Source organism: Ictidomys tridecemlineatus, chromosome 10 (genome assembly GCF_052094955.1).
Source record: "Ictidomys tridecemlineatus isolate mIctTri1 chromosome 10, mIctTri1.hap1, whole genome shotgun sequence".
NCBI classification, from domain to species: Eukaryota; Metazoa; Chordata; class Mammalia; order Rodentia; family Sciuridae; genus Ictidomys; species Ictidomys tridecemlineatus.
In genome coordinates this window covers 30,683,939-30,710,457 of record NC_135486.1, presented here as the reverse complement: position 1 = coordinate 30,710,457, position 26,519 = coordinate 30,683,939, and the positions used below count along the sequence as shown (strand labels likewise).

General features: G+C 49.4%; 1 protein-coding gene across 5 annotated transcripts in view; it reads right to left on the bottom strand.

Moving 5' to 3' along the window:
• Nucleotides 1-582: 582 nt before the first annotated feature.
• Nucleotides 583-26,519, bottom strand: part of Lgr6 (leucine rich repeat containing G protein-coupled receptor 6) — a 121,783-nt gene continuing 95,846 nt past the window's right edge. For 3 of the 5 annotated variants that reach the window (XM_040277176.2, XM_005330341.5, XM_040277177.2), the window contains 12 exons: nucleotides 23,915-23,983; nucleotides 21,303-21,374; nucleotides 21,001-21,072; nucleotides 19,865-19,933; nucleotides 18,594-18,665; nucleotides 17,365-17,430; nucleotides 16,097-16,168; nucleotides 15,646-15,717; nucleotides 13,911-14,036; nucleotides 12,745-12,905; nucleotides 8,787-8,867; nucleotides 583-6,499 (listed from right to left, as the gene is read on the bottom strand). In XM_040277176.2, the coding sequence (XP_040133110.2) occupies nucleotides 5,244-6,499; nucleotides 8,787-8,867; nucleotides 12,745-12,905; nucleotides 13,911-14,036; nucleotides 15,646-15,717; nucleotides 16,097-16,168; nucleotides 17,365-17,430; nucleotides 18,594-18,665; nucleotides 19,865-19,933; nucleotides 21,001-21,072; nucleotides 21,303-21,374; nucleotides 23,915-23,983 (2,188 nt within the window). In that variant the 3' untranslated portion in view covers nucleotides 583-5,243. The remainder of the gene's footprint in view (nucleotides 6,500-8,786; nucleotides 8,868-12,744; nucleotides 12,906-13,910; nucleotides 14,037-15,645; nucleotides 15,718-16,096; nucleotides 16,169-17,364; nucleotides 17,431-18,593; nucleotides 18,666-19,864; nucleotides 19,934-21,000; nucleotides 21,073-21,302; nucleotides 21,375-23,914; nucleotides 23,984-26,519) is intronic. The other 2 variants (XM_078022591.1, XM_078022590.1) reach the window with 2 other exon arrangements.

Sequence of the window (26,519 nt, the reverse complement as noted above, 5' to 3'; positions counted from 1 at the left end):
GAGAGAAGGAAGAAAAGGAAGGAGCAGGATGAGAGAGTCAGGTACTAGGCCACCAAAGTCCTGGTACAGTTCTGGGGCTAGCACCTCATTCCTTTGGCTGCAGGTTTTGTTAAACTCAGTCTTTCCCTTCCCTTGAGAAGGGCCCTGGTTGTCTCGGGGGCATTCATCCTACTCAGAAGCAAGGCTTGAGGGAGAAGCTTTCCAAAGCAGAGAGTGGATGAAGAAGTTAATCCAAGGACAAGAAAGTGAGCTGATTCTTGGGGATTCACAGGATCAGGAAACCCTAGTTCTAGGCCTGGGTCTGAATAAGAGCCCAACCTGCTTACTGCTTTCTTAAGACCACACTGTCTGTCTGACCCAGTGCCAAGTACATAAAGAGCACTTCAAAATGAGTGAGCGGATTTGATTCTGAGGTCTCCAAACTTCAATTCTGAGCCTCTCCAGCATCCCCAGATGCCCCAGTTTCAGAAGATGGGTTAGGAAGAGCCTTGACCCTCTGATCACTCCGTCCTCAAAGCAGGCCCACCAAGGCCACACCCATGACTCCACCAGGGGCAGCAGAAAGGAGCTGAGGGACACAAATGGTACTTCACTGGTGCTTTATTATACAGAAGAATCCAAATATTTACATCCTGACAATTTTCACATGGCTGGAGATGGCACAGGACTAGAACCCGGAAGGGCACATAGGAGTGGTGGATGATGGGTGAGAGAACTTGCCAAACCAGAGCAGAGGTAATTAGAGAGGACAGTTCCAGAAAGGATCAGGGTTCTAGCTACCTCCCACAATCCTCTCTTACTCAGCCCTGCTGATTGTCAGCTCTTCTTTCTTCCCCTCCTTCACCTTTTTCCCCCGCTTCGGTGAAGAATGAACACTCTATAACTGAACTACATCCCTGATCCTTTTCATTTTGAGACAGGTTCTTGCTAGATTGCTAAGGCTGGCCCAGAACTTGCAATCCTGCTGCCTTAGCCTCCTAGGTAGCTGAGATCACAGGTGTGGCACCACCACACTGTGTCCCCCCCTCTTTTTTTTTTTTTTTTTTTGTGTGTGTGTGTACCAGGGATTGAACTCAGGGACACTTAACCACTGAGCCTCATCCCTAGTCCTATTTTGTATTTTATTCAGAGACAGGGTCTCACTGAGTTTAGCTTAGTTTAGCTTAGCCCCTTACTTTTGCTGAGACTGGCTTTGAACTTGCAATCTTCCTGCCTCAGCCTCCTGAGACGCTGGATTACAGGTGTGTGCCACCACACCTGATTCCTCCCTTACTCTTTAAACCTTATTCTTCCTGGCAAAGGAAGCAAGTAGGTTGGGAAGGAGAAGGCCCAGCTATTAATTCTGCTGATCCATAGTCTTCCAATTTTAGCTCTGGATTTTTTTGGATTTTTCCTTTTGGTATGTACCTAAGTGCTTAGCAAACTATGAGCCACAATAAGAGGTTCTCCTCCACAAGTCAGTCTGCCAACGAACGCATAGCACACAGAGCCCAGGTAAGCATACACTGAGCCAGCAGCTCCCAACATTTACACCACTCTAGTTCCTTTCTTTGGGCCGATTCTTTCCCATAGGCACCATTTTGAAAGAGTTTGTCAATCAAACAAAATACACTTACGTGCATCAAAAAAATTTGGTTTTTGATTTTTGTGATGAAACAAAGACATACATGATCGTCATAAACTTCTACTGACCACAAAGGAGATAGCTAAAGTAAATGAACATACTGACTTGCTAGGAATTCAGTAAAAAATAACAGAGAAAGCACTATATAATCTTCTCCTGGGCAAATGCACAACATTGACTAGACTTTTTATTTATTTTTTTAAGAGAGAGAGAGAGAGAGAGAGAGAGAGAAGAGAAAGAGAGGATTTTTTAATATTTATTTTTTAGTTTTCGGCGGACACAACATCTTTGTTGGTATGTGGTGCTGAGGATCAAACCCAGGCCGCACGCATGCCAGGCGAGCGCGCTACCGCTTGAGCCACATCCCCAGCCCGACTAGACTTTTTAAATAGTGAAAATAGTTCACGGTGCCAGGAATCGTGGCACATGCCTATAATCCCAGCAACACAAGAGGGTGAGGGAGAAGATCACAAGTTCCAGGCCAGCCTGGGCAATTTAGTGAGACTCTGTCTTGATCAAAAATAAAAAGGGCTGGGTTTGTAGCTCAGTGGTACAGGGCTAAAGGGTCCAATCTCCATCACAGAAAAAAAGAAAGGAAGGAAGTGTTTTAGCTTTTTCACTGCTGTGACTAAAAGATGTGACCAAAACAATTTTAGAAGGAAAAGTTTACTTGGGGGCTTACGGTTTCAGAGGTCTCAATCCATAGACAGTAGGCTCCATTCTTCAGGCATCAAGGTGAGACAGGGCATCATGGCAGAAGAGTGTGGCAAATGAAAGCAGCCCACATGATGATCAGAAAGGAGAGAGAGAGAGAGAGAGAGAGAGAGAGAGAGAGAGAGAGAGAGAGAGAGAGAGAGACAGACTCCACTCTCCAGATACAAAATATATACCCCATAGCCACATCCCCAATGAACCACTTCCTCCAGCCACACTCCACCTGCCTCTAGTTACCACCCAGTTAATCCCATCAGGGACTAATTCACTGATTAGATTAGGGCTATTTCTTCTCCAAACTTTTCTGCATTGTCTCCCATGTTGAGCTTTGGGGGGACAACTCACATTTACATCACAACAGGAAGAAATGTAAAGAAAAGAAAAGAAGAAAAGAGTTTATGGGAAACAGCTCCACTCCCTTCCCACACACCTCTCTTCTGTCCAGCCTTGGCTGATGCCCAGATCTTTAGAAGCAGACAGTAAAGTTGGACAGCAGTGCCACCCTAGCCCACAGGTCAAAGCACTGACCAAAAAGCACAGGCTCCTTTACCAAAGAAGCAGTCACATGTAGGGAACAGTCCCTAAAACTCCCAAACCTCTAACACACAGCCACTCAAGACTGGCTCCCGAACTCCAAGGGAAACAGGAATCCTATGGTGAAGAGGGGAAATAGGCTGACTTTCTAGAAGTGAAGGCTCTCCAAAATCATACCCATGTTGTCTTCCATGAAGTTATCAGAAAACTCATTTCTCTTTTAAGAATTACCAATTCTCAGTACCCAAAGTAAAACAAACTCCCTCTATCAAGAAAACTCTTGATCATCCCTGGGCAATTAGGGACAGCACCATAGTTTAGTGAGTGACTACTCTAAAGTTGACCCCCTGGTAGGACCCTAAGGAATAATAAGGTCAGTTTATTCATTTGGAGCCTATAAGAAACCAGGAAACTCAACTAGTCAAATGATATTTTAAGATGTGTCAAGTTAAATATGGTCTTTGCCTCATCCCTCCAGCCCAGCCTAGACACCTTGTGAACCTATGTTGGAGTTCCCACTAGGCATTGGGAGCAGCAGGGAGACAGGACAAGCGAAGCTGCAGAAACTTGAGCTGTGAAACTCAAGAGCTTTCTCAGGGTTGTCTTAACTGTGGAGGTCCTGTGGGTAGGTCCTGCTAGGGATCACAACAGAATTCAAAGAACAGAGTTTCATTCAGTCTCAGGATTCCAGACTCTGTCCTTTGAGTTTGACTGATGTTGGAGTGCCCTGGAAAAAGTCTCACCCATTTCTGGGTCTTGGATTCTTTTTTATGTTTGCAAGAATTAGCTTTCATATTTGTAAGAATGTACCAGGTTCTTACCCTCTCACCTTGAGATTGAATGTGTATGTGGGGTGAGAGGTACTCTATAGATCTTCAGATGCACTTGGGAAACCACAGATAAGAAAGTCATGAGGGGAAAGGCAGAAAGGTCTGGCTTATTTGGGGAACCCAGGACTCCCAGGTAGTCACATGCTTCTAAAAGCATTGTAGGAACCTCCTCTCTGCTAGGTAATGGATCCTTATCCCACAGAAAGACAGAATAAGAAGGATAAGAAGGGAAGACCAGGCTTGTGACAGTTGGTGGCAGGGTGCATCTGATGGAGGACCATAGGAAGGCAACTCACAGCCAGAGAGAACCCAGACTGCTACACAGTTCCTTGTGTATACCTTGCTAGGATCTAATAATCCTCCTTCTTGCTGGAGGCAGGAGTTTCACTGGAGCTTGGATGTAGGAGGGGGTGGGGAAGCACACACAGGATCCTTTTCCTCCGTCTTGCCTGAGGGGGCTGAAGCTGTAACTATGACAGCCTGTTTCTCCCCATCCTTCTCTAGGTAAGACAAGCAGCTTGGGAGGTAGAGTACAAAGAGTCTGTCCTGGCTCATGGAATCACCAGTTGCCTCTGGGACTTCACCCCAGGTTTGGGACTTTCAAAAAGTGATGACACTTGGTGTGGTGGCACACACTTGTAATCCCAGCAACTCGGGGAGACTGAGGCAGGAAGGATCATAGATTCAAAATCAGTCTCAGCAATTTATTGAGGCCCTAACAACTTAGCAAGATCCTGTCTAAAAATAAAAAATAAATAGAACTAGGGATGTAGTGATTAGGTACCCCTGGGTTCAATCCCTAGTGCCAAAAAAAAAAAAAAAAGTGATGTGATGTGATTTTGTGGTGTCACTGGGTAGCACTAGATGGTACAGACAGTACTAAATCCTGTGAGCTAGTAACAGGTATTCCATGAAAACCAATCAATCAAAGAGAATTGTTGTCTAAGAATTGGAGAATGGGATTAAACAGAGTTCAATAGATTTTACTGCTGTAGAGGTTTTTAGGGCTTTTACTATATTAACATGTTCTCTAAGAAAGGGACACAATGTGTAATCTCTTCCAAAGCTCATTTTAGTAGGAAGTATTTTTTCATGGCAAATGTCAAGATTAATGGGCACAGAACACATTTTATATCCTATCCATAAGTCAAAGGGCAGATGCCAAATGCCCTTGGTGGTCCCCTTTTCTGTTGTGTCTCCGTATCCACTGTGCCATGATCCTGGCCCTATCGGGTCCCCACCTCCTTCCTTGTCTTTTATTTCACTCCTTACCCTTAAGCAAATTTCCAGGTCTCTGGTCCACAGCTTTGGACCTGACAGGGAAGAGGCAGCATGAAGGTGAAGATGAGGAGGGCCAAGGGGATACTGGGCCAAGAAGCCCTCACTGGTGATGGTCACAGAGAGAGGAGACCAACAGAACCAGGCCCTGCTGTGGATCACACTGGTGAGTTTAGGTTGTATTTATTTTATAAGCAGCCATCATTGAGGAAGTGGGGAGAGAAGGAAGGGAAGAGATGGAAAGAGAAGAAGGGGGAAGGACTTTATAAGTGTGAAGCAAAGACTGAGCCGGAGGGCCTGAAGCCCCCACCCGCCGACGAGCCTCCTCCTGAGGATGTGGCTCCCTCCGCCTTCAGCAGCAGTTCTCCATCCACAGAGGGTTGTGGATTCCCAAAGTGGGTTCCCTCTGGCTCTATAAAATGGCTTCCCTCCAGTCTGGGGCCCCCTGGCTGCTGACAGGAGATGAAGGTCACTGAGGGGAAGCCATAGGTCTCCAGCCCAGGGGGCCGTCCAGCCTCAGAAGCTTCCAGAATGAGATCCACATCAGAGAAGGCCACCAGAGCCTGGGTGGAATCGCAGGAGCTCTTCTCCAGCTCGTTGGCAGCCGCGAAGGCCAGGGGCCCAGGAGCTCCTGGGCCGGGCCAGAGCCGCCGAAGGTCATCCCTGAAGTGGGGGTTGAAGAGCAGGTAGAGCAGGGGGTTGAGGCAGGCAGGCAGCGGCAGCACCACAAGCAGGACAGACTTGACGGCCTCGGGGGTGACAGGGAAGAGGCCCATCATGGAGGCGAAGCTGAGGAAGGCCACGGGACAGTAGAGGAGCCCATCGGCGAAGATGAGCCAGGCCACATGCCTCACCATGGCACAGTCCCACACGGCCTCAAAGTCGCCCCGCGGCAGGTCACAGTAGAGTTTGATGTAGGCACCGGCCACCACCAGGAAGCAGAAGGAGTTCATCATGACCAGGGCCACGGCGAAGCCCAGGGCGGCCGGCTGGCCCTCGGGCGGGGCGTAGGGCAGGCAGAGCGGGGAGGCCCCGTACTCGCCCACCGAGGCAAGCGGCAGGGCCGCGGCCAGCGCTGCCAGCGACAGGCAGCCCAGGGCCCCGGCTCGGACACTGCCCAGCGAGGGCGCCTTCCCGTAGGCCCGCACGCACGACACGGAGACGCTGCACTGCACGGCGGCCAGGGTGAGCAGCAGCACCGACGCCTCGGACCCCAGGACGGCCAGGAAGCCCGTGGCCCGGCAGCCCAGCCCCGTCTCCCAGCGGGCTCCGTACTCGGCGAACTGGCCAAAGGTCAAGGCGTCCACGGAGGCCAGCAGGCCACAGGAGATGCCCGTCAAGGTGTTGGCGCCGGCGATCGCACCTACCACAAACTTGACCGGGGACAGGGGGATGGGCCCGCCGGCAAACACGGTCAGCAGCACCAGCCCGTTACAGAGCACCGAGAGCAGCACGATGGCCCACACGGCCAGGCGGATGCCCCAGCTCTCAAAGAGGTGCTCGCAGGGCTTGAAGGGGCCTGTAGGAGAGAGGGACGGACGTCACCCCTGGCTGCCACGACTGGTTCTGGGACAGAGCCTCTGCCCGAACAGAAACCCTGGCCTGAGGGAGGCTGACTTGGCCTCTGCGCTCCAAGAGCTGCAAACGGAGTGAACACTAACCCTCCTCCTGATACCCGCAGTGCAATCCCGATTACTACACTCAAGAAACGTTAAGTCCATCTTTCCAAAGGAGCAACATTTGGAAGGATGGAAGAGACAGATGGGCACCAGAACTGGGGATACTACTGCAGTAGTAGAGACACAGTCCTTTGAGGGGCTGCCCTGACAGTAACACTCTTATTGCTGAGGCTCTGCCCAGTGACCCACTAAGGACTCCATTGTGGATGAGCCCTGACTGGCTATCATACCAGTCTGGCTTTCCCTTGCTGAGAACGGTATAGGCATGTTTCATATTCATCTGTCAATCAGAATGTGGGAGGAAAACAAATAATCAAAACATAGACGACTTCTGGGGTTTTCCAACCTGACTCTGCACTAGATGGGTGAGATCCTGGTGTTTCCCACCACTCTTCTCAGAGTCTGTTCTTAAATCACTTTATGACTTTGGACATATTATTTCTTCATTTCCTTTGGCTTCAGACTCTTGTTTCTCAATGTATTGCTAGGTGGTTTGGGAATTTGAGAGGCTTTTGCGGGAGCTATTTTTAAAACATTTTTTTTTCTAATTATGAAATAATAGATGGTAATTGTAGAAATTTTGAAAATATAACATGGAAAAATTAAAACTGCTCATGACCTCACTTCTTAGAGAGAAATCATTATTTTGGCATGTTTCCTTACAGAATTTCTTCTAAAATGTACATATACATGCGGATTTTTTAACTAAGTTGGGATTTGACTGAATAGAGATTTTTATTCTCTTTAAGTTAAATTTTGTGATGTGTGCACACTTTTTCCATATCCTTATATTTTGCAAAACCATATCTCAATGGCTGTGTCATAAATACTCCACCATATGATGTACCATAATTTATTTGACCATTTTTATGAGCTATTTTAAAAGCAAGTTTAAGTTAAACCTTGTTTTTGGAAACTTCCTCTTTTACCTCATCCCTGTTGGTTACTGGTTTTCAGAGGTGATATTTCTGTGGCAGTTTGAATTTAAAAAAAAAAAAAAAAGCACATAGATTTCCAAGTGAAAAAAAAAAAAAAAAAAAAAACACCTGCTTCCTCTAGGTTGGGTCAGTGCTCTGGCTCTGAGCTGGCGCTAGGGAGCGTGCTATTATCACTAAGTGCTGAGAGCTGGTGTTAGGCAAGGTCAGGCCAGCGCTCCAGGGTTTAGAAAGGGGAAGGGAGAGGTTAAGAGATCTGAACTAAAAATTGAAGCCTGGAAAATGGAGGTGGGATGAAAGAGGAAAAGCCAGCTCTTCATCACTTTCTGTTCATTCTGAATAAAAGTTCCTGGCCTGAGCGGCAGACTGCTGCTGCCTTCTAGCATTGTTGGTTAACATTTTATACACAGGGAAGGGACTTTTTCACTCTCAACATCTTAGGCTAAATTGTACTGAGGAGAAAGAATTTTCTTTCTTTCTTTGGGGCTATGGCTCAGAGGTAGAGTGCTTGCCTCACACGTGTGAGGCTCTGGGTTTGATCCTCAGCACCGAATAAAAATAAATGAATAAAATGAATGAATGAATGAACGAATAAAGGTATTTTTAAAAAGAGATAATACATTTTTTTAAAAAATGGCTTTGGGTTGGATGACTCCAGGCGAGGCTTCCTCTGCGGTAAAGGTGAGACAGTACTGGTGTAGGAATTATCCAGGAACACTGGAGATTTTGCACCATGGAGGATTTTAGTAAAGAAACTGTGATCTTGCTGGGATGGAGCAGTGAGGACTGGAGAAGGTGACTTAGTCCCACGTGACTCTAGTATTCTGTGAGATGGTTTTTAGATTGAGCGAGTGCTCAGAAGCAGCCCCATGTCCCCTGAGCAGGGGGTTCAAGGCATTCTTTCTTGCTTCTGTCCTCCATGAGAACATAACCTCTAAATAACTGTTTTGCAGAGGTTGCTTGACTGCCTGTCACCCCTCCACCCTCATTCTGACATTCCCCATGTAATAGTAGCCACCCAAGGGACAGAACAACCTCCTTCCTCAGGAATAATGAGAAGAAGCTTTCCTTCCCCTAAGATGGGAATCAGGCAAAGACCATGCCTGACGCTTAGCTACAGATGGGCCACCTGAACCAGCCTCTCTCTAGGTGGGTGGGTGCCCCTTCTCCATTCCCAGGCCACTGATCTCACCTGGAATAGGGCTACACTGGACACTGTGGTGTGGCTTGGAGTCCTCCATCTCCAGTTGGAGCTCATCCAGGTCCAGGTCATCTGAGAGAGGAGATGAAAATGTGGCTCAGGCCTGGACCTTGATGTCACCGTTCCACCTTTCTCCTAACCTCTACCCCTTTAAGTAGATGTGTCGCTGATTAACTGTTCAGTCCTGGTCATCCAGCGGCTCTGAACATCTGCTTCTACCCTTGAGTGTAAATATTTGGTCGGCTTCCTATTATTCACATATGGATCATGTCCATTGCGGGTTCTGAACACCAAATGTTATGATTAGTCCTGTTCTTTCTGTTCTCAGCCCTCGCCTGTCCTCTCCAATCAGCTGTAGTTCACGAGTACTTAGAATTCGGGCCGTAGCTGCCCTAATAATGGGAGCTAGGGATCATACTGTTCTCCACTCTGGTCAGGAGGTCATTGTAATTCCATGTCCAGTGGCAAACAATAAACATGAAGGAGGACCTCTGTGAGCTGCAGTGTGTTCAGAGATGAGCCAGGGATAGTGGGGGAGCAGAAGTCATTTGTGTGAGAAATAAAGTAGCTGGGGGATGGTTGGCTTGGAGAAGGCAAGAGTAGGTGGGGATATAATGGCTGTCTAAGAGCTAAAAGCCTGTTGATATAAAGGGGTTACACTTCTACATGCTGTTCTGTCCCAGAGGGTAGAACCAACATCAGTCGATGGATTATATAGAAGGAGGCAAAGTATGGTTCAAATGAAGATGTTCTAGCTCTTTAGCAGGTGCACAGTGGACCCATGTGTTCTGAATATGATGCCAACTACATTTAAGAACTGGAAGTGCAGAGGAATTCAGGAATGAATAAAAGATGGTCCTGCTCACGAGGGGCTTATGGAGACAAATGAGGAGACAAACTGTCATGCTACAAGGCCCTGTGTCAACTGATGGATTTACTTTTCAACAAGGGTTAACATTCCTTGAGTTGTCCTCGTTGTCATAGATTCCTTAACCTTCACAGTAGCCACATGAGGCAGGTGTCAGATAAAGAAACTGAGGCTCACTGAAATAAAGTGGCTTCCTCTGGCTAGTGATGACAGACCAGAATACAAATCCAGGTTTGTCTGATTACAGAGCCCAGATGTTCAACAATCATGGAGAGATGGATTGTTTGGGGGGATTGGGGAGTGGGAAGGTGGGGGGAGGTTTACAGATGCATAAGCTAGACCTTATTTATCACTGGAGTTATTGAACTAGAAAGTTCCCAGTGTGAGAGGATGCACTTCTACCCTGAGTCAGAGTTTGGACTACATAATCATTAATGTTCCTTCCAATTCTAAGCCGCAGTTCTACAATTCTAGGTTAGTAGGATAAAACAGAGATGGAAAGGTAAATCCATCATTGGAGAAATTCTGTAGCATCTTTGAATGAAATGAGATTTTTCTTTTTTCTTATTTACTATTGCAGTTTGGGGGGTGTTTTTGGATCTTGGGTGGGTTTTCTGTTTTGTTTGCAGTGGTGGGGATCAAATGCAGGTCCTTGAGCCACACCCCCAGCCCTATTGCAATATTTCTTAACCAGGATCTGTGGACTCTAGGGGATCAGACATCTCAGGGTCTCAAAATTCTATAAGAACTTTGAAATAGCTCTCTGAAATAGCTTCTAACTATAAAGACACAACTTTCTTTTATAAACACAATTCATCAATGAAAGACTTTTTAAAGAATAAAATATAAGTTTCTGAAGTCACACTTGGAAAAGTACCTGAGGATCCAACTGGCAAGAAAGAGCTGCTTGTCTTTTAAAGGCACCTGTACATTCTTCAGGTTTAAAAGACAGTCCTTACGGACTCTTCATCATAAGGGAATGGATAGGTGACTCTGTTGCACTTGTGCCCATCTTTGGCTCGAAGGTCTATTTCCTGTGTGGGTTCTTCTTCCCCACTTAAAGAGTAAACACCTTCAGTTGGTAGTTTTCCCAGGAGGCTGGAAGACTTGTGGCCTTGGCCTGGGACAGCATTAGGGTGGGTAGGCTGAGGCGTGCCCACAGAGTCCTGGCATTTCCTTCCTTCTCTACCTTTCATTCCCTCCCTGCCCCTCCAGAATGGGGCTTAGCAATTCTTTGAAATCAAAATGCATGAATGAAACACAAGGGGTGAAATCAATGGACTCTGTCTGAGGCTGGGAAAGTCATGGCCAAGGTGTTAAGTAACCACTCTTCAAACAAGGAGGAAATCGAATCTGGCTGGAGCAGGGCTCCTGGCTTTCCTACTCGAGGCTCGTTTGCTCCCACAGGAAGTGGGGGGCCCTGCCCTAGCTCCCATTACAGGCGGCAGGCAGCCCACGAGCTCGACGCCCTGTGGTTCTCCAAGACTTAAGCCCCGGTGGAAAGTTTCACCTTGAGGAAGGAAAGTTTCCATTCCTCCTTCCAGCCCCCTGAGGGAGTGTATAGCAGACATCCGGGAATGTCCCCTGGGGACAGCTGTCTGCTGGCTCAGACAGCTGCTGGGACCTGTGAACCTCCTTGTCAGGTCCTTGTGCCCTCCCTAGGAGGGGCTTTGGTGGACTGGGAGTGAGGGTCTCAGAAACCCCCAGACTGCCCACTCAAGGTTCAGCCTCCATGGCTATATCCTGAGCTACACTACTAAACTGTCCCCATGCCAGAAGGAGATCCAAGTTCTCAGCAGCAGCAGTGGTAAACCCCACTTCACCTTATATGGACTCTTTCAAGCCTCCCAACAGCCTTTGAGAAATGTATTATATTTCTCCTTCATTTTTATTTTATTGGTGCTTGGGAGCCCAGGGGTGTTTTTACCACTGAGCTACATTCCCAACCCTTTTTATTTTTGTATTTGGGGACAGGGTCTCAGTCAGTTGCTGAAGGGGTCTCTAAATTGCTGAGACTGCCTTCAAACTTGAGATCCTCCTGCCTCAGCCTCCAAGTAGCTGGGATTACAGGTATGTGCCACTGGTCCCAGCTATCTTTCTCATTTAAAGACAAGAAAATGGAGTGTCAGTAAGATGAAACAACTTATCTAAGGCAACCCAACTGGTGAAAGCTATAGTTGGGTTTAGACCTAATTCTGTTTACCCCATTATGAGATGTTTTTCTTACATACTTAGATTTAATTTTTCAGTTCAACTTCTCCATTGAGAGAGTACAGAGAGGAAGCTCAAGATGGAAAAAGGAATGCAAGAAGCAGGACTTGTTTCTCTCTCTCCCAGTTCTTCTTGTGTTCAGTAACATGGCAGGGGGTGGGGGAGCACTGCTCTCTGCCCTTCAACCAAGACACCTCTTAGTGCACAGTTCCTCAGAAGCCCTGGCTGTCCACCCCAATCTTTCCCTTTCACCCCAACTCTTCCAGAAATAGATCTGGCCCAGGACAGATCTCAGGGAAACCCTCTTGTGTATAGTGACCATTGAAGTCTCGCTTTCAGACTCACAGGAGATGGGAGGTGCAGGATACCCTTGGAGAAGAATAATTTCTACAATGTTCCTTTTGGTTGTAGGACATATTGTGTCCGGATTTTTTTTTTTTTCTGGAAGCAGGTTTAATTCAATTGATTTAATTCAATCCTACTGGGTTCAGGTCTGTTTTCTCCTAGAATGCCCTGAGGCTGAAGGGCCCATGTGTCAGAGAAGGCAACCACAAAGAGATATGTGAGCTCCAAGGGCAGGATACTAACAGAGACAGCACCTGTGAGGTACTTTGTGAATCGCAAAGGAGGAACCTGTTGAGATGTTACTGTTACCAGTTACCATCATTATGTCTCCCCTAAGTACCTTTGGGGTGTTGCATTAGAGAGTCAGGTGCAAACAGAGGGAGAGTTCCTTCCAGGTCACTAGCAGCCACCCCCAGGCCTCCCTCGGCTGCCCCTCTTAGATTCCCTTCCAGGCCCCCCAAGCCTCCTCCCTAACTTCCTCTCTACAGCTCCCACCCGCCAGTCCAGGCGCCCCCCGTCACTCACAGTGATTCTCTGCTTGTCCAGTAAGGAGGCTCTGGGTCCTCCTTGGAGGCTCCTCCTCCTCCAGGTGGAAGTCCTCAGCCTGCCACTGCCCAGAGGGTTTGAAGAAGCTGGCACAGACCCCATAGGCACAGCACTGGTAGGCATAGGGCACCTCCAGAATCCTGAGGATGGGAGAGGGGCTGCCTCATTATGTTTGGAGTCTAAGACATTAATCCTGAGTTAAGAGATTCCCCAGCCCAAGAACTGGGGACTAAGTACCTGCCCTTCAACCACAAAGTGTCCTGCTCACTATGCCAGCAGCCTCGAGGATTTGATTTGTTAAGAATCTTGCACCCTGACTCTGAGGGGCTCTGGGCACATGCCAGTCTTTTCCTCATTCATCCTCAGAACTGAGATGGGGAGAGAAATGTCTGCCCTTTATTGAAGGAGGACTCTTAGCAGACTCAGAGTAGGAAGCAACTTCCCCAAGGTCACACAGCACTTGCAGTGCTCTGCTCCCCAGCCTAGGCTGCGGCTCTTCTTTCATATTGCAGGAAGCAGGGATTCTCCTAGGGATGCTCTACCCTTGCCCTCTGTGAGACCCAGACCCTCGCCTTCCCCTGTAGGCACATCAGAGCTGGATAGGGTGTCCTTGGAGGGTGAGGGCAAATGCCTTGGGCACTTCATTAGTTTATAGTAGACAAGGCTTGGGCCACACAGGCTGCACTGCTGCTGCCGCTGCACGGAGGAGGCCTGGATGTCATTAACACCAGGGACGGGCTGTGCAGTTTGTTTTCCACTCATCATGCCCTGGGCTCTGCCCTGATTCCAGGGACCCAGATGCTGCCAATGTGCTGACGGACAGCCTGGCTCTGTGGAACCAGGCACAGCGAGGAGGTCCAGGGGCCTTCAACCCCGCTTACTACCACCCTCGAATGTTCCAGTGTTCCCTAGGAGTGGTACCTGGGGTGGGGAAAATGCTAGAAAGAGATGAAGAGGAAGAGGAGGCATGTATGGGACCAGACTCCCAGGAGGCCCAGGGAGCCTTCCCATGCAGTCTCAGACACACTCCAAGCCATAGGCTCTTCTTGGGGTGAGGTCCCATGGCTTTCTCCCTGTCCCTCCCTGGCCTCCAGCAGACCCCGGGCAAACATACCCAGATGTGGGGGGAAAAGCCAGGCCCTCACCTCAGTCTTGGGAAACTGTCCTTGGAGAAGGCCTGAGACAGAGCCAGGTTCCCTTTGAGCTTCAGATGCATCAGGCCCCCAAGCCCAGCCAGAGGCAGTGTGGTCAGCTGGTTGTCTGTCAGGTCCCTAGGACAGTGGATGGCAGGGTTATTGGCAGTCAGTGGGATTGCTGAGGGGGCAGGGCTGTGCAGAGGGTGTGGCCAGTGTGCCTGGGATGGAAGCAAGAGGAGAGGAGCAAAGGACAGAAGATGAGCACAGAGAGAAGACGGCATTACACGCCGGGGAGGAGTGTGGTCAAGAGTTGCCAGAGGCACCATCCACAACGTATTCATTCATTAGGTCATTCAACAAACACCAAGTGCCAGCTATGTACCACTTAATGCCAAGCTGTCCCAATTTAGAGGTAACAGAGCCCCTCAGACACAGCTCCTGTATCCAGGTCTGATTCCCATCCAGGAATCCCTGCCCATCCCCCTAGGGGATCTGTCTGCAGTTGGCTTCCTCCTCCTTTCTTTCCTCTGCTATTCTGATGCTACAGAGGCCAGAGTTGGGGATAGGACAGAGCTGGGCATCTGGATACCGTGAGGATTGGGTCATCTATCCAGCCCTACGGTGCCTTCTGGAGCCAGAGCTGAGGACGTACATGGTCCTCCACTGGAGATGCATGAGAGGAAGCCGAAGCTCCAAAGCAAACACCACCACCACAGACGGTGCGTGGTGGAAATAGCCCTGGACTGGAAGGCAGGAAACCTGGCACTGTCACCAACTCCCTGTGTAACCAAAGGGAGTCACAAATCTGCCTGAGTTCCAATGTCCTCATCTTTCAAAGGACAAAAATATCTGCCCTACCTATCTGGCAGGAGTACAGCAAACAGGAGAGGGAAGACGGAGGTGAGAGTTTTGCAAGGTCAAAGCCCAGAGCCCAGAGAGCCACAGCCTGGGGAGAGACTGCAGCCTGGGAGTCCTGGGCTCTGTCCTCGGCTCTGAGCCTCTCCCTCTGGACCTTGGAGATGTCACCTGTGACATGAGGGCCTGGGGCTCTGCAGCCAGGGCTGGAGCTAGCCCAAAGGGGTCTCTGTGTTATTAGAAAAGAACCCCCTGGGGCCGGCCTGCCTTTGGGACACTCGACTTGGAAAACAGGGAGGTAGGAGATCAGGAGGATCCCTGGTGCAGCCAATAACCTGTACCACAGCGTGTGGCAGCCCCTGAAATGAAGGCCACGTGGCCAAACCTACAAGCTCCCTATTTACATTCTATATAAATTAGCAGACCTCTGGTCCCCGGCTGTTCTGCAGAATGGCAGCCTTTAGAGTAATGTCAAGCAGGACCCCTGAGCTCTCTGAGACCATGGGTCCACCAACAGCCACCACCCTCTTGTGTTGAAGAGTTCCAGGCCCATACACCCCCTTTACTGGTGCATGTAGAGCATCGAAAGGCTGGAGGTGGAGTGGGGGATGGGACAGGGGGACGGGGGAGGACTGAGGCTGCCAAAATGTTGCAGAACATTAGCAGATGATGTTCTGGAGCTTGCAAGAGGTGGATTCTGTTTATCAGGCCCCACAGTGTGTCAAACGGACTGTCAGAATGATTGATTAGGCTGGAGCCCATCTCCCTGGCCTGTGTGGTCAAACTTTAATGCATGTCCCTAATCAGGGGTGTTTCTCCTACCCCCACTGGACATCCCACAGTTCCAATTGGTCCCTAGCATCCTAGAGAAGAGTGAGTGGGCACTTACAGCTTGACCAGGGAGCGCAGCGTTGAGAAGGCTTCTGGGTGGATGGATCTGATGGCATTCCAGCTTAGGTCCCTGTGGACAAAGAGTGTGATAGGAGAGGATGGTGGCATGTGGAGTTCTCATTGTTCGCACCTGGGCTCTTCCTCCCATCTGACCTCCCTCCAGTTGCAGTGACCTTAGCCTTTGGGGGAAGATACCTGCTGCTGTCCAACTCCCAGCCTGGTTGTGGCATCAGAAACAGGGACATAGCAGCTTGGTTCTAGAGCCACATGGCCCCTGAGTACCATCTGTCGGGGGAAGTACTTCTTGTCCTCTGTGTGTGATGGGGGTAGGGGCGGTGGAACAGGAAGTCCGTGCATGTCACATATGTGGACACTGATCACATGTGCTATGGGTATGAGCCTGGCATTGGCTCCTCCAGGGCCCACCCCTGGGTGCTGCAGGTACTCACAAGGCTTGTAAGGAGCTCAGCTGGCTGAAGGTGTCAGCTCCGATTTCCCATATTCGGTTGTGTTGGAGGCCGCTAGGGCAGCAAGAGAGGTTGGATGAGCCTCTGGGCTTAGACTCTGGCTCTGATCCACGCCCCCTGAGCACTGGGAAGAAGAAAGAAGAGCCCCCCACTTCTCCTGGCACAGGAAGAAAGGGCCCAGCCCGCGGATGTCACCAGAATTAAAGGGAGCACAAGGGGATCCGGTTGCCTTGGGTAAGTGGGTCAGGAGACAAAGCCACAAAACCATCCCTGTGGCCCAAAAGGGAGTCAGCTTCCAATGTTCCCACCGGGCCTGGCTCCCAGCCCAGCTGAACTGCCCCTCACTCCCCCACTGCCATGGGTCCTCCAGATCCCAGCCCAGCGGCAGAGCACCGCCCAGACCTTGGACAGCCCAACAGACTGGCCTGAGCCAGGAAGCAGAGCTCACTAAACTGGTGAGATGGATCCTGGGCCTCAGCAATGTCAAAGAGCCACAGACAAACAGGACAGACCCTTACACATTTTCTAACCCGGGCTCTACAAAGGAGTGCCCTGCAAAATATAGATGCTCAGAGGCCTAGGATGCCATATTAGTTTGAGAAAACAGGAGCTGGGTGAATAGGGCTTAGAGAATTTTTTAAAGTGATGTTTTTCCTTGTGAAACTTGAATCCGGGGGGCAGAGAGGGGGATGTTGGAGAGTGTGAGAGTGTGTGTGTGTGTGTGTGTGTGTGTGTGCGTGTATGTTTATGGGCATGTGGAAATGAGTGTGTGCACACTCCAAAATGCAGGGTGCTTCCAGCTCCTCTGAACCCTTCCCACATCCAGCCCACCCAGGCCCTAATGTGGCCTTTTTCTTATCACTACTGAGTTTTACTTTCTAGCTTCTTCTTCTTTTTTTTTTTTTTAATTTTCCCCAGTGCTGGGGATTGAACCCAGGCCTCACACATGCTAGGCAAGCATTTCACTCCTGAGCCAAAGCCCTGGCCCTCATCTTCTGCTGTATTTCTGTTGCTGTTGACTCATAAGGAGCCACCTTGAGACTCCTTTAGGGTTCCAGCTCCTGGGTCTGTCATCTGCTGTGAGTCCTAGGGGCCATATCCAGTCCTCTCCCAGGCTCTCATCCCTAATGCTTTTGTTCAACAAACTCAGAGAAGGGAGAAAATTCTGAGCCTGATTCGCCCCTGGCTGATCCAGCCCTCAGACCTGTCAAGTCTGGCTTGCCTTTGTCTCCCTCAGCCCCCAAACTCACATTTCCTCCAACTTCTCACACCTGCGCAGACTGGGCAGCTCCTCAATTTGATTGTGAGACAGCTCCCTGGGGAAGAGAGAAAGGCCAGGGCTGGGGCAAAGCAGTGGCTATGTGAGGGCAGGGGAAGGAGCTCTGGCCAGGGCTGTGCTTTCTTGTCAAGTAGTCAAAGGTCATAGGGACCCTATAGGAACACTGTAGTGGAGGATACCAGCCTCCTCAGTTAGACCTCTCTTCATGTCCCCTTGCTGAGCCCTGGTCCTCACTGGGCTTATAAATACCTTCCTGGTATTTTTCTCAATAGGGCAGTATCCACCAGAAGAACCCCGGAGGCATCCTGGGGAAGTGGAGCAGGAGGGGAGAGGGCTGTGGAGAGAGGACCTGAGGAGAGAGGCTGAGTGGGAAGCAGGACACCGAGACAGCCAAAGGGAACCTGGGCACCACTGAGCAAACCTGTCTGTGCCACCTGAAGTCCATAGTACCTAAAGCCACTGTTTATAGTGTCGGTAGGGAAGATCAGAGTTGGGGCCCTAAGGGAACAGCTGGCTTAGTGCCTTCACCTACCAGATGAGGAACATGAGGCCCAGAACCTTAGAACAGAATCTGTCCAGGGACACACCACTGGAGAGTGGCAAGACTGGCTCTGGAACTCACATCTCAGGACACCCGTGTGTCAGCATACCCTTCCTGAGCTGTGGATCTATGTACCCTGGTGAAGAGTCTCAGATTTAAGTTGGAGCCAAGAAAGAGAGAGGGGAAAAAACAAACAAACAAACAAAAAACCCTTGACTTACTTTATAGGTCACTTAGGTATCTTCACACTCCCAAAAGGAATGAACTCTCTTGTATAAATTCGAGTAATGATGCCTTTTATTGAGCACCTTTGGTATGCTAGGTACTTAACACATATTTTTCAATGCTTACAACTGTACTCCTTTTACAGATAAAAGATTGCAGTTCAGAGAAATTAAAGGGTGACTCCAATTAATGCAGCCAATGAGGGGCGGAGCTGGGCCTCAAACAACCCAGGTCTGACTCCAAAAACCATCGTCTTTATACTGAACAACAGGACAACCCAGGCTCTCTGGGGCAGGTTCTCAGAAGGAACCTAAGCTGCCCCCTCTCCAGAAAGATGTGACCCAGTGGGACATAAGGAGGCAGGGGAGGCCTTTGCTGGGACATGGGGGAAGGTGCATGATGCCAAGACAGTGGAATGCTTGTGAGCTACTCACAGGACTCGGAGCCTGGGCAGTTGCTGGCACATTTCCGGTGGGAGCAGCCGGATGCCTGCGCGGGTCAGGGTCCTGCAGGGAGAACAGAGACAGAGCTGGCACCAGGCCCAGGGCCCTGCCATTCCCAGCCGTGGTTCTCCAGCTCTGGACCTGATATTGTCGTGGGAGGACAGAGCTGACAAAAGAAAGAAGTGGTGGGAGAGACAGGGCAGGGGCGGGGTTCCAGGGACAGAAAGGAGCAGGCCCTGGCATCTGAGTGCCAAACTCCTCTAGGCCTGGAGGAACTAGGGGTGGGAAGTGGAGAGAGGGAGAGAGAGACCCAGCCCAAGGGCTCTGCTTGACAGGCAGTCCCTGCAGGCTCAGCCCCACCCACCCATCCCATCTGATCCCCTTCCTGGGCATCCTAATGGTCTCCAGCAACTAAGCCTGTAGGACAGGGACTAAATCTTATGTGCTCTAGAGGCTCAAGAGAAGAAGAATGGCCATGACAGGGAATAGAGAGAAAAAAGTTCTAGTCGAACCCTGGGAATGAAGCATAGAGTTCCCTCCCTATGCCTTGCGGGAGGGAGAAGAGATGAGAAAGAGGGAAGGACCCAGGGGCCAGGGTGGAGAGGGTAGTGGAGACAGATTGGAGAATGGGCTTGGCTTGGGCACAGGGTGTCCCAGTAAAGATCCAAGGCCAAGGTCATCCTTGGGGAACTATTATTTCCCTCGTGAAAAAAATTCCCACATGCCAGCAAATCTAGGGGGAAGACAATAGAGACACAGAGAAGCATTCCAGTCTCCAAATGTCATGAATAAGCTGTGTGATGTGGGGCGGGGAGTTCACTTTCTAACAATCACCCTGGGTGTTTGCCTGATTGTTTCATTCATTCATTTAAATGGTTCAGAGGGCCTACTATGCACTGACACCCCTTCCCCACACCACAGAATGTAGTCATGGGTGATCTGAGAAAGTCTTTGTTAGAATCAAGCCTCAGAAAGACACGGGAGGTGGGTTTTCACAACTCTGCTCTGGGTCCGGAGTCCTCTGCACCCAGGGCCTGGGGTTAGAACCTCTGAAGTCAGGGAAAACCAGCCGCCTCAGCCCGGTCCTGCCACCCCTGCCTGGCCTGGAGGCAGTGCACATAGAGATGGCCATCGACCCTGGACAGCACCAGGAGCAGAGGCAGGCCAGGGACCCTGCCCCCCAGGGACAGGAGGCAGGCAAGAACTCCTGGGAGTGAAGCTGGGGAGGCAGAGCAGGAGGAGGCAAGAGAGGATCCACTCACAGGACCTCCAGGCTGCTGGTGCCTTTGAGGTCCGGGAACTCCTGGATGTCCGTGGCGCCATTCAGGGACCTGGAAACAGAGATGACAAGTGCTAAGGGGTGAGTCAGGGCGCCTCAGCTTTGGGGAATCTCAACCCTCAGTCTTCTCCCCATTCAGAGACTCTACCTTTTGGGAAAATGTCATCTTTCCCCAGCCTCCCTCAAATCAGCCTCTCTGGCCCTGACAGTGGCTGAACCATACTTAGCAGGGTCCAACTGGCCATTTTCTTGCCCCTTGCTATTTTTTTGGTCGTGCTGAGGATTGAACCCACACATACTTGACAAGTGCTCTACCACTAAGGCTACATCCCCAGATCTTTATTATTATTATTATTATTGTTATTATTATTATTACTATTGTTAGACAGGATCTTACTAAGTTGCCCAGGCTGACCTGGAACTTGCAGCTCTCCTGCCTCAGCCTCCTGAGTCGCCGGGATTACAGGTGTGAACCCAGCCAGTCATTTTTCTAAAATTGACTCAGCCCACCTCAGCCCAGATTGAGCTGATCAATTTCAGCTCTTAGGCCCCACCTTACAACAAAGCAACAGCAAAAATCCACAGGCAGTTGCCTCCGTTTAAAAGGCAACCTCTTGAGTGTTTCTGGAAACGTCTTTGACTCTTGGAGTTTGTTTCTTATAGAGCCTGAGAAAGGGTCTCCCCTGTCCTGCCATCTGCTGTGGCTTTATTTGAATCTCTTGGTTCTTAGGCTGCTTTAGACTGCTGGGTCTCCCTCTCCACTTTTTCCTGCACACAAGTGCACCAAAAAAATTCATCAAAGACCCTGAGGAGGCAGCAATGGGCCCAGGATCAGAAGTTAAGGGTTGGGGGCTCATGTCCAGTCAGTACCTGTGAGTCCCACATTCCTTCTATAAAATGGAAAGAAGCCATGGGTCATGGAAGAGAAGGGAGAACATTAAGTCTAGCTAGATCTGGAAATAGGGCGAATGACCTGGAGGCCTACAGCCCTGAGGAGCATGTCTCCCAGTAGGACTGTGCCTTGCAGATGAGAGATCTGCAGGCCAAAGGCAGGAGAGAGCAAGAAGGAGTGAGGGTGGTAGAGGCCCTGGCTGCGGCAGCCTTCGGATGCCAACTTACAGCGTGTGCAGTTTAGGCAGGTACTGGAATGCTGACCTTCCCACAAACTGGATTGGGTTATCATAAAAGTGTCTGGAAGAAAAAGACCCAAGCACCTAATTCAGTTTCTACCCCTTTCAGTTGGGACCAAGGGTGACCTCTGCTACCTTCTCCTCCCAGGAAAGGGACAAAGAAGAAGGCTAGCCCTCTCCCTTAGTCCTGCTCCTCTGCTGCTTTCTAAGAATGGCCCTCGCCCTCCCCAGCCTCTGTCCTCCCCCTGCACCAACACTCTCAGCACCTAGAGACAGAGAGGCAGTACTCACATTGTCTGCAGCAGAGGGTTGCCCATGAAGGCCTTTTCAGGGATAGCCTTGATGTTATTGTTGTGGAACCCCCTGGAAGACAGCGCCCAGGAGCAGTGAGGACTTGGGGAAAAGTATGGAGAGGGAGAAAATGGGACTCCCTGGAGCTTCCTGATGATTATACAGACTGCGAGACCAAAGAGATATCAGCCCGGAGGCCCCAGGTTCAAATCCTGCCTGTAAATTTTCTTGGTTCAACAGCACATCCATCCTTTCCCCTGATGGTGGGAGGAGAGTGAGGGGTGGAGTCCCAAGCCGCAGGCCTCTGGAAGCCCATGAGAGCATGCCAAGGCCAAGACCCTGAGTACTGTCCCAAAGGGGAGCCCTCTCCCGGATCACTTATGTCAGGAGCTCTGGTGAGTCCCCACAGAGGAAGCCAAGGGGCTGTGGAAGGAAAACAGGGATGCAGAAAGCCAGGGCAGGGGATGTCTCTCGAATGGAGGCTGACTTGGCCTCAGTGCCCTAAAATGAGGAAATATAGAAGCGCCTGTAGCAGCAGGAGGGACAAGGGACAGAGTCAGGGGTTGAATGACCAGGCGCGGCATCATGGGGAGGTGAGGAATGAGGCACCCAGCTGAGGGTCTGGGGTTCGGAAGCCAGGAACTATGGGTTTGGTGAGTTGGGAAGAACATTTCCCAAGAAGTCACATGTTATACTGAAAACCGCACAGCCATGCTGAGCAGGCCCTTGTAGTCATCCTCTCGTTCACCTGAGCCTCTCCCCTCCTGCTCTCCTACCGTAGCTTTCACCTTTGCGCTCTCGCTCAAAAGTTTACCTTGGACACCTCAGGCCAATGTCACCCACCAAGTCCTATTTGTTACTTCATTCATTCCTTCTATTCACTCATTTTTTATATATACATATATACACACACATATATACACACATAGACACTTTATACATTATACATACACACACACATATAAACATATATATATATATTTTTTTAATACCTCCTTTGTGTTTTGTACTGGACCAAGCTTTGAAGGATCAAGAAGTTTATAAGCAGTATCACTGTTCTCAAGTAGCCTTCACCAGTGGATGATAGGTAGGTAGGCAGAGATGGATAAGTGATCATAGATGGAGAGAGAGAGATGATCCAGATAGATGAGAGATAGACATGGATGGATAGAAGGAAATGGGTGTTGAATGTTTGAATGGATGGATGGATAAATAAAGATTGGTAGAGATAGATACAGATAGTTAGACAAGAGATAGATATAGATGGATGGATGGGTAGATACAGATGGATGGATGGATAGATATAGATAAATAGATCTGTATGGATAGATACAAAGATGGATAGAGATGGATGGATAGACACATACACACTCACACCCCATGTACATGTATTTTCTTGCTCCTGCTAACTTAGTGTCTGCTCTCTCTTCCCTAATGCTCAGGGACTTCCCTAGGCCTTGGCACATCCTGTTTCTTCCATGCCCCCTTGATTGATCAAGCATCATCCTTCTTTCATGTGTTAGGAAAAATGGGGAAATGATCAGCCCTCCTTTGGAAATAATTCCTTCATTGGCAATAGAGGACTTCCAATAGTGCCTCAGACGCTTTCCTCTGGCTGGTTCAGCCATTGTTTATCTGCTGCATACACTTGGCATTCACATCTTTAAATTTCTGGAAGAAATGAGGAAGGTGGCATGGGCTGGTCCTATTGGCCTTAGGTGGCTGTTTGAAATATGAAGATGCTGTTCTGCCTGAAGGTCTGGGGCTCATTTCAGGCCCTTAATCTGACTCCGGCCCAGCTGTACACTAGACCTCTCAGGTCCTGAGAGCCCCCCTTCCAGCAAGGCAGGCTTCCCTCCAGTGGTCATCCCTTTGCCAGCTCGTCTGCCTGCACTGTTCTGCTGTCTGAAATGAGGCAGCAACTTCTCTGGAACCCCACTCATCCTTTAAGACCAATCTCAGGATGGCCCAGTTCACGTGACCTTTCTGTCTCCTGTGGTCATTTTAGTGAACACTGCTCGATTTTGGGTTAGAGTCATGCTGCTTTGCCCGGTTCTGCTTCCCACGTGTTCCTTTGTGTTGTGGAAGGCTGAAGGGTCCTTGAGGAAGGCCCATGTCTACCTTGCTCTTTGTTTAGCACTAAGTGCAGCTCTGGGCCCGGTGGTGCTCAGTGAATGCTCAAATAGAATAATGAAGTGTGACTGTGGGAACCAGAGGGAATTTCTCAGTCCTCTTAGAGACAAGGTGATGAGTAGCAATCCTGTAAATGGGCCCCCCGGTGCCTCTCCTCCTTCGTCTCTGGACACATCCCAACCAAGGCAGGGACAGTGCCAGGCCCAGGCTACATAGGAGGTGGCTCATGCCATGTGTCTTCCCAGGCTGGAAGGACCCAGGGCTATTTAGGCTGATGACACACCCCCAGGAGATGCTCAAAGCCAGGTTAAGGAGGCCTGTGACCGCTTAGAGCTATGCTGGGAATCAGCAGGGCCAGTGGCCACAGATTTAACAAGGACCAGGGGAGGCGAGGAGGCAAGGGTATGAGCAAGGTCCTGGCTGGCTGCAACCCCTGCCCTTGGAAGGAGACACCGGCTGAAACCAGCAGAGGAGCTTACAGTTCCTGTAGTCTGCCCAAGGTCCGGATGGCCACGGGGAACTCCTGCAGCTCGTTATAATTCAGGTCTCTGGAACGGAAAGCAGAGCCATCATTAGCACAGAGGCTTAACAGGGCATGTCAGGGTCCCAGAGAAATGGAAACTTGGCTCTGGGGTTGACCAGAGAGATGGGTTTTCCAATCTGTTGAATAAAGCTGCCAATGTCTGGAAACATATTTTTGGAATGTTTGCACTCCGTTCCTACTCCACGAATCCTCAGGCTTGGAGCCTTCCTGGCAGCAGAACCGTTTGGAGTGGGGGACACACTTTAGGGGTGTGGATACCTGGAACCACCTTCTCAGAATAGTCTCCATAAGCTGCAGAAAGTATCTCATGACTTTGGAGATATGAGAGGAGGTGGCAGGAAAAATGGGGTGATGTGTGTGTGTGTGTGTGTGTGTGTGTGTGTGTGTGTGTTACTGGAGATTGAACCCAGTGGCGCTCCACCATTGAGGTGCACCACAAACCTTTTTCTTTTATTTATTTATTCATTCATTCATTTTGAAATGGGGGGAAGGACTTGCTAAGTTTGCCAAGGCGGATCTTGAACTTGTGATCCTCCTCAGCCTCCAGAGTAGCTGGGATTTAAAGGTATGCCCAGCGAATGAGGTGATCTTCAACACATTGCTCCTTTCTTGATTCCAGAAAGTTTCTCAGGTGACTACTTTGGCCGTAGTCTCTGTTGTTGTCTTCTACCAAAATGGACAGTGTTTTTAAATCTTTGCATAATAACAGCTATTCTTTATTTTCTCTAACCCTTTTTCATTTTTTTCTACAATGAATACATATCACATGCATAATCAGAAAACAATGACGGTAGTTCTTAAAAGGGGTGGCAACCCAAGTTGGCAAGGATGTGGGGAAATAAGCTTTCTCATAAACTGTAAGTGGGAATTTAAACGCATGCAATTTTTTTTTGTTTGTTTTTAGAAACAATTTACCAACATGTTTTTCAAATTAAAAGATGATCCAAACTCAGGATGTCAGTCTCAGAATTTGTCCCACAGAAAAATCTATAGCCCTGTATAAAGAGGCTCATGAAAGCATTCTTTAGGCAACAGGAGCCAAATATTGACCCTAACGTGATCCTGGCTTCGTTCCTTTCACTCTTTCAAGGGGCCTCTGTGTTGGTGCCCTGTGGAGTGGTGGACAGGGCAGAAAGGCAGGAGAGATGGGAGAGGCACAGGGAAATTTTTATTTTTATCAGAAAAGATTTCGAACCGCTCATGACAAACAGAAGCAGCCCCCACAGGCAGGAGCTTTGCTCAGCCCCGTGTGGAAATGTGCCTGATTTGGGATCTTGATGCCTCTGAAGTCCTGACTTGCACAGTTCCAGGCTTGGCAATGGTATACACGTGGAGGGTCAGTTCGAGTGTCCCTCTGGAGCCTCTCAGGGGGACCTGAGCCCATCTTCTCAGCCTTTTAAAGCTGCCCCTTTCCTGACAATGTTAATGGCTGACTGGTGCCAGGGCAGGGGAACCATGTGGAGGTCCTTTAATTACAGAGTGACACTTGGCAGGGTTTTGTGATAAATATCATGTTAACATAGAGATAATGGCAGGCTCCTCTGCATGACAGGGCCATTACACTAAATAGTCCACAGGTAGAGCCAGGAACCCAGCCCAAGGGCCAGAGGAGCAGTGACAAGCATCTAGCAGCCAGAGAGCTAGATAATTGTCCCCCTCCATACACACACTAATTACCCGATTACCCTCAGACTGCCCTGGTGATCCTGGGTAATTATAGCATAAAACCCCTTCTACTCTGCTCTGCTCCCTCCTTTAGCAAACCAGACACCCTTGCCTCCCATGTGTCAAATGTAGATTAGCTTCCAGAGACGCTCCCACAGGCTGTGCAAAGGCAAGACTGGGGTCCAGCTGAGGTCAGGGCATGTGCAAAGCACTTAGACTGAAACTGGAGGTACTGGGGTTGGAAGCAGGGCGTACTATTCAAACTCTGGGGTTCCTGGAGTTCTACCAGGGGCTGCAAAGGATGCCTGGTCCATCACATCAGGAGAACTGAGGATGGAGGTAGCAAAGATGAAGGAGATGGGCACTTTTTACTCTTAAATTACATAAATGATTCATTTTCACATCTCAGTGTTTTAAAATCAGGTGTCCTGTGCCGGGCATAGTGGTACCTGTAATCCCAGCAGCTTGGGAGACTGAGGCAGGAGGATCATGAGTTTAAAGCCAGCCTCAGCAATTTAGTGAGGCCCTAAGCAACTTAGTGAGACCCTGTCTCAAAATAAAAAATAAAAAGGGCTGGGGATGTGGCTCAGTGGTTAAGTGCCCTGAGTTCAATCCCTGGTACCAAAAATAAAATAAATTAAAATAAAGTGTTTTCTTTTATCTTGGCTCAGCTGCATTAGGAATTTTCCAGTCACATGAGAACTGTATTTTCCATAAGTAACATGGACATATCTCCATTTAAGAGCCTTAATATAGAGCTGGAGATATGGCTTGATGGTACAATGTTTGCCTAGCATGCATGAGGTCCTGTGTTTAACCCCCACCACCATACATGTGCACACACACAAAAAGCCTTGCTATTGAATTGTTTTCTC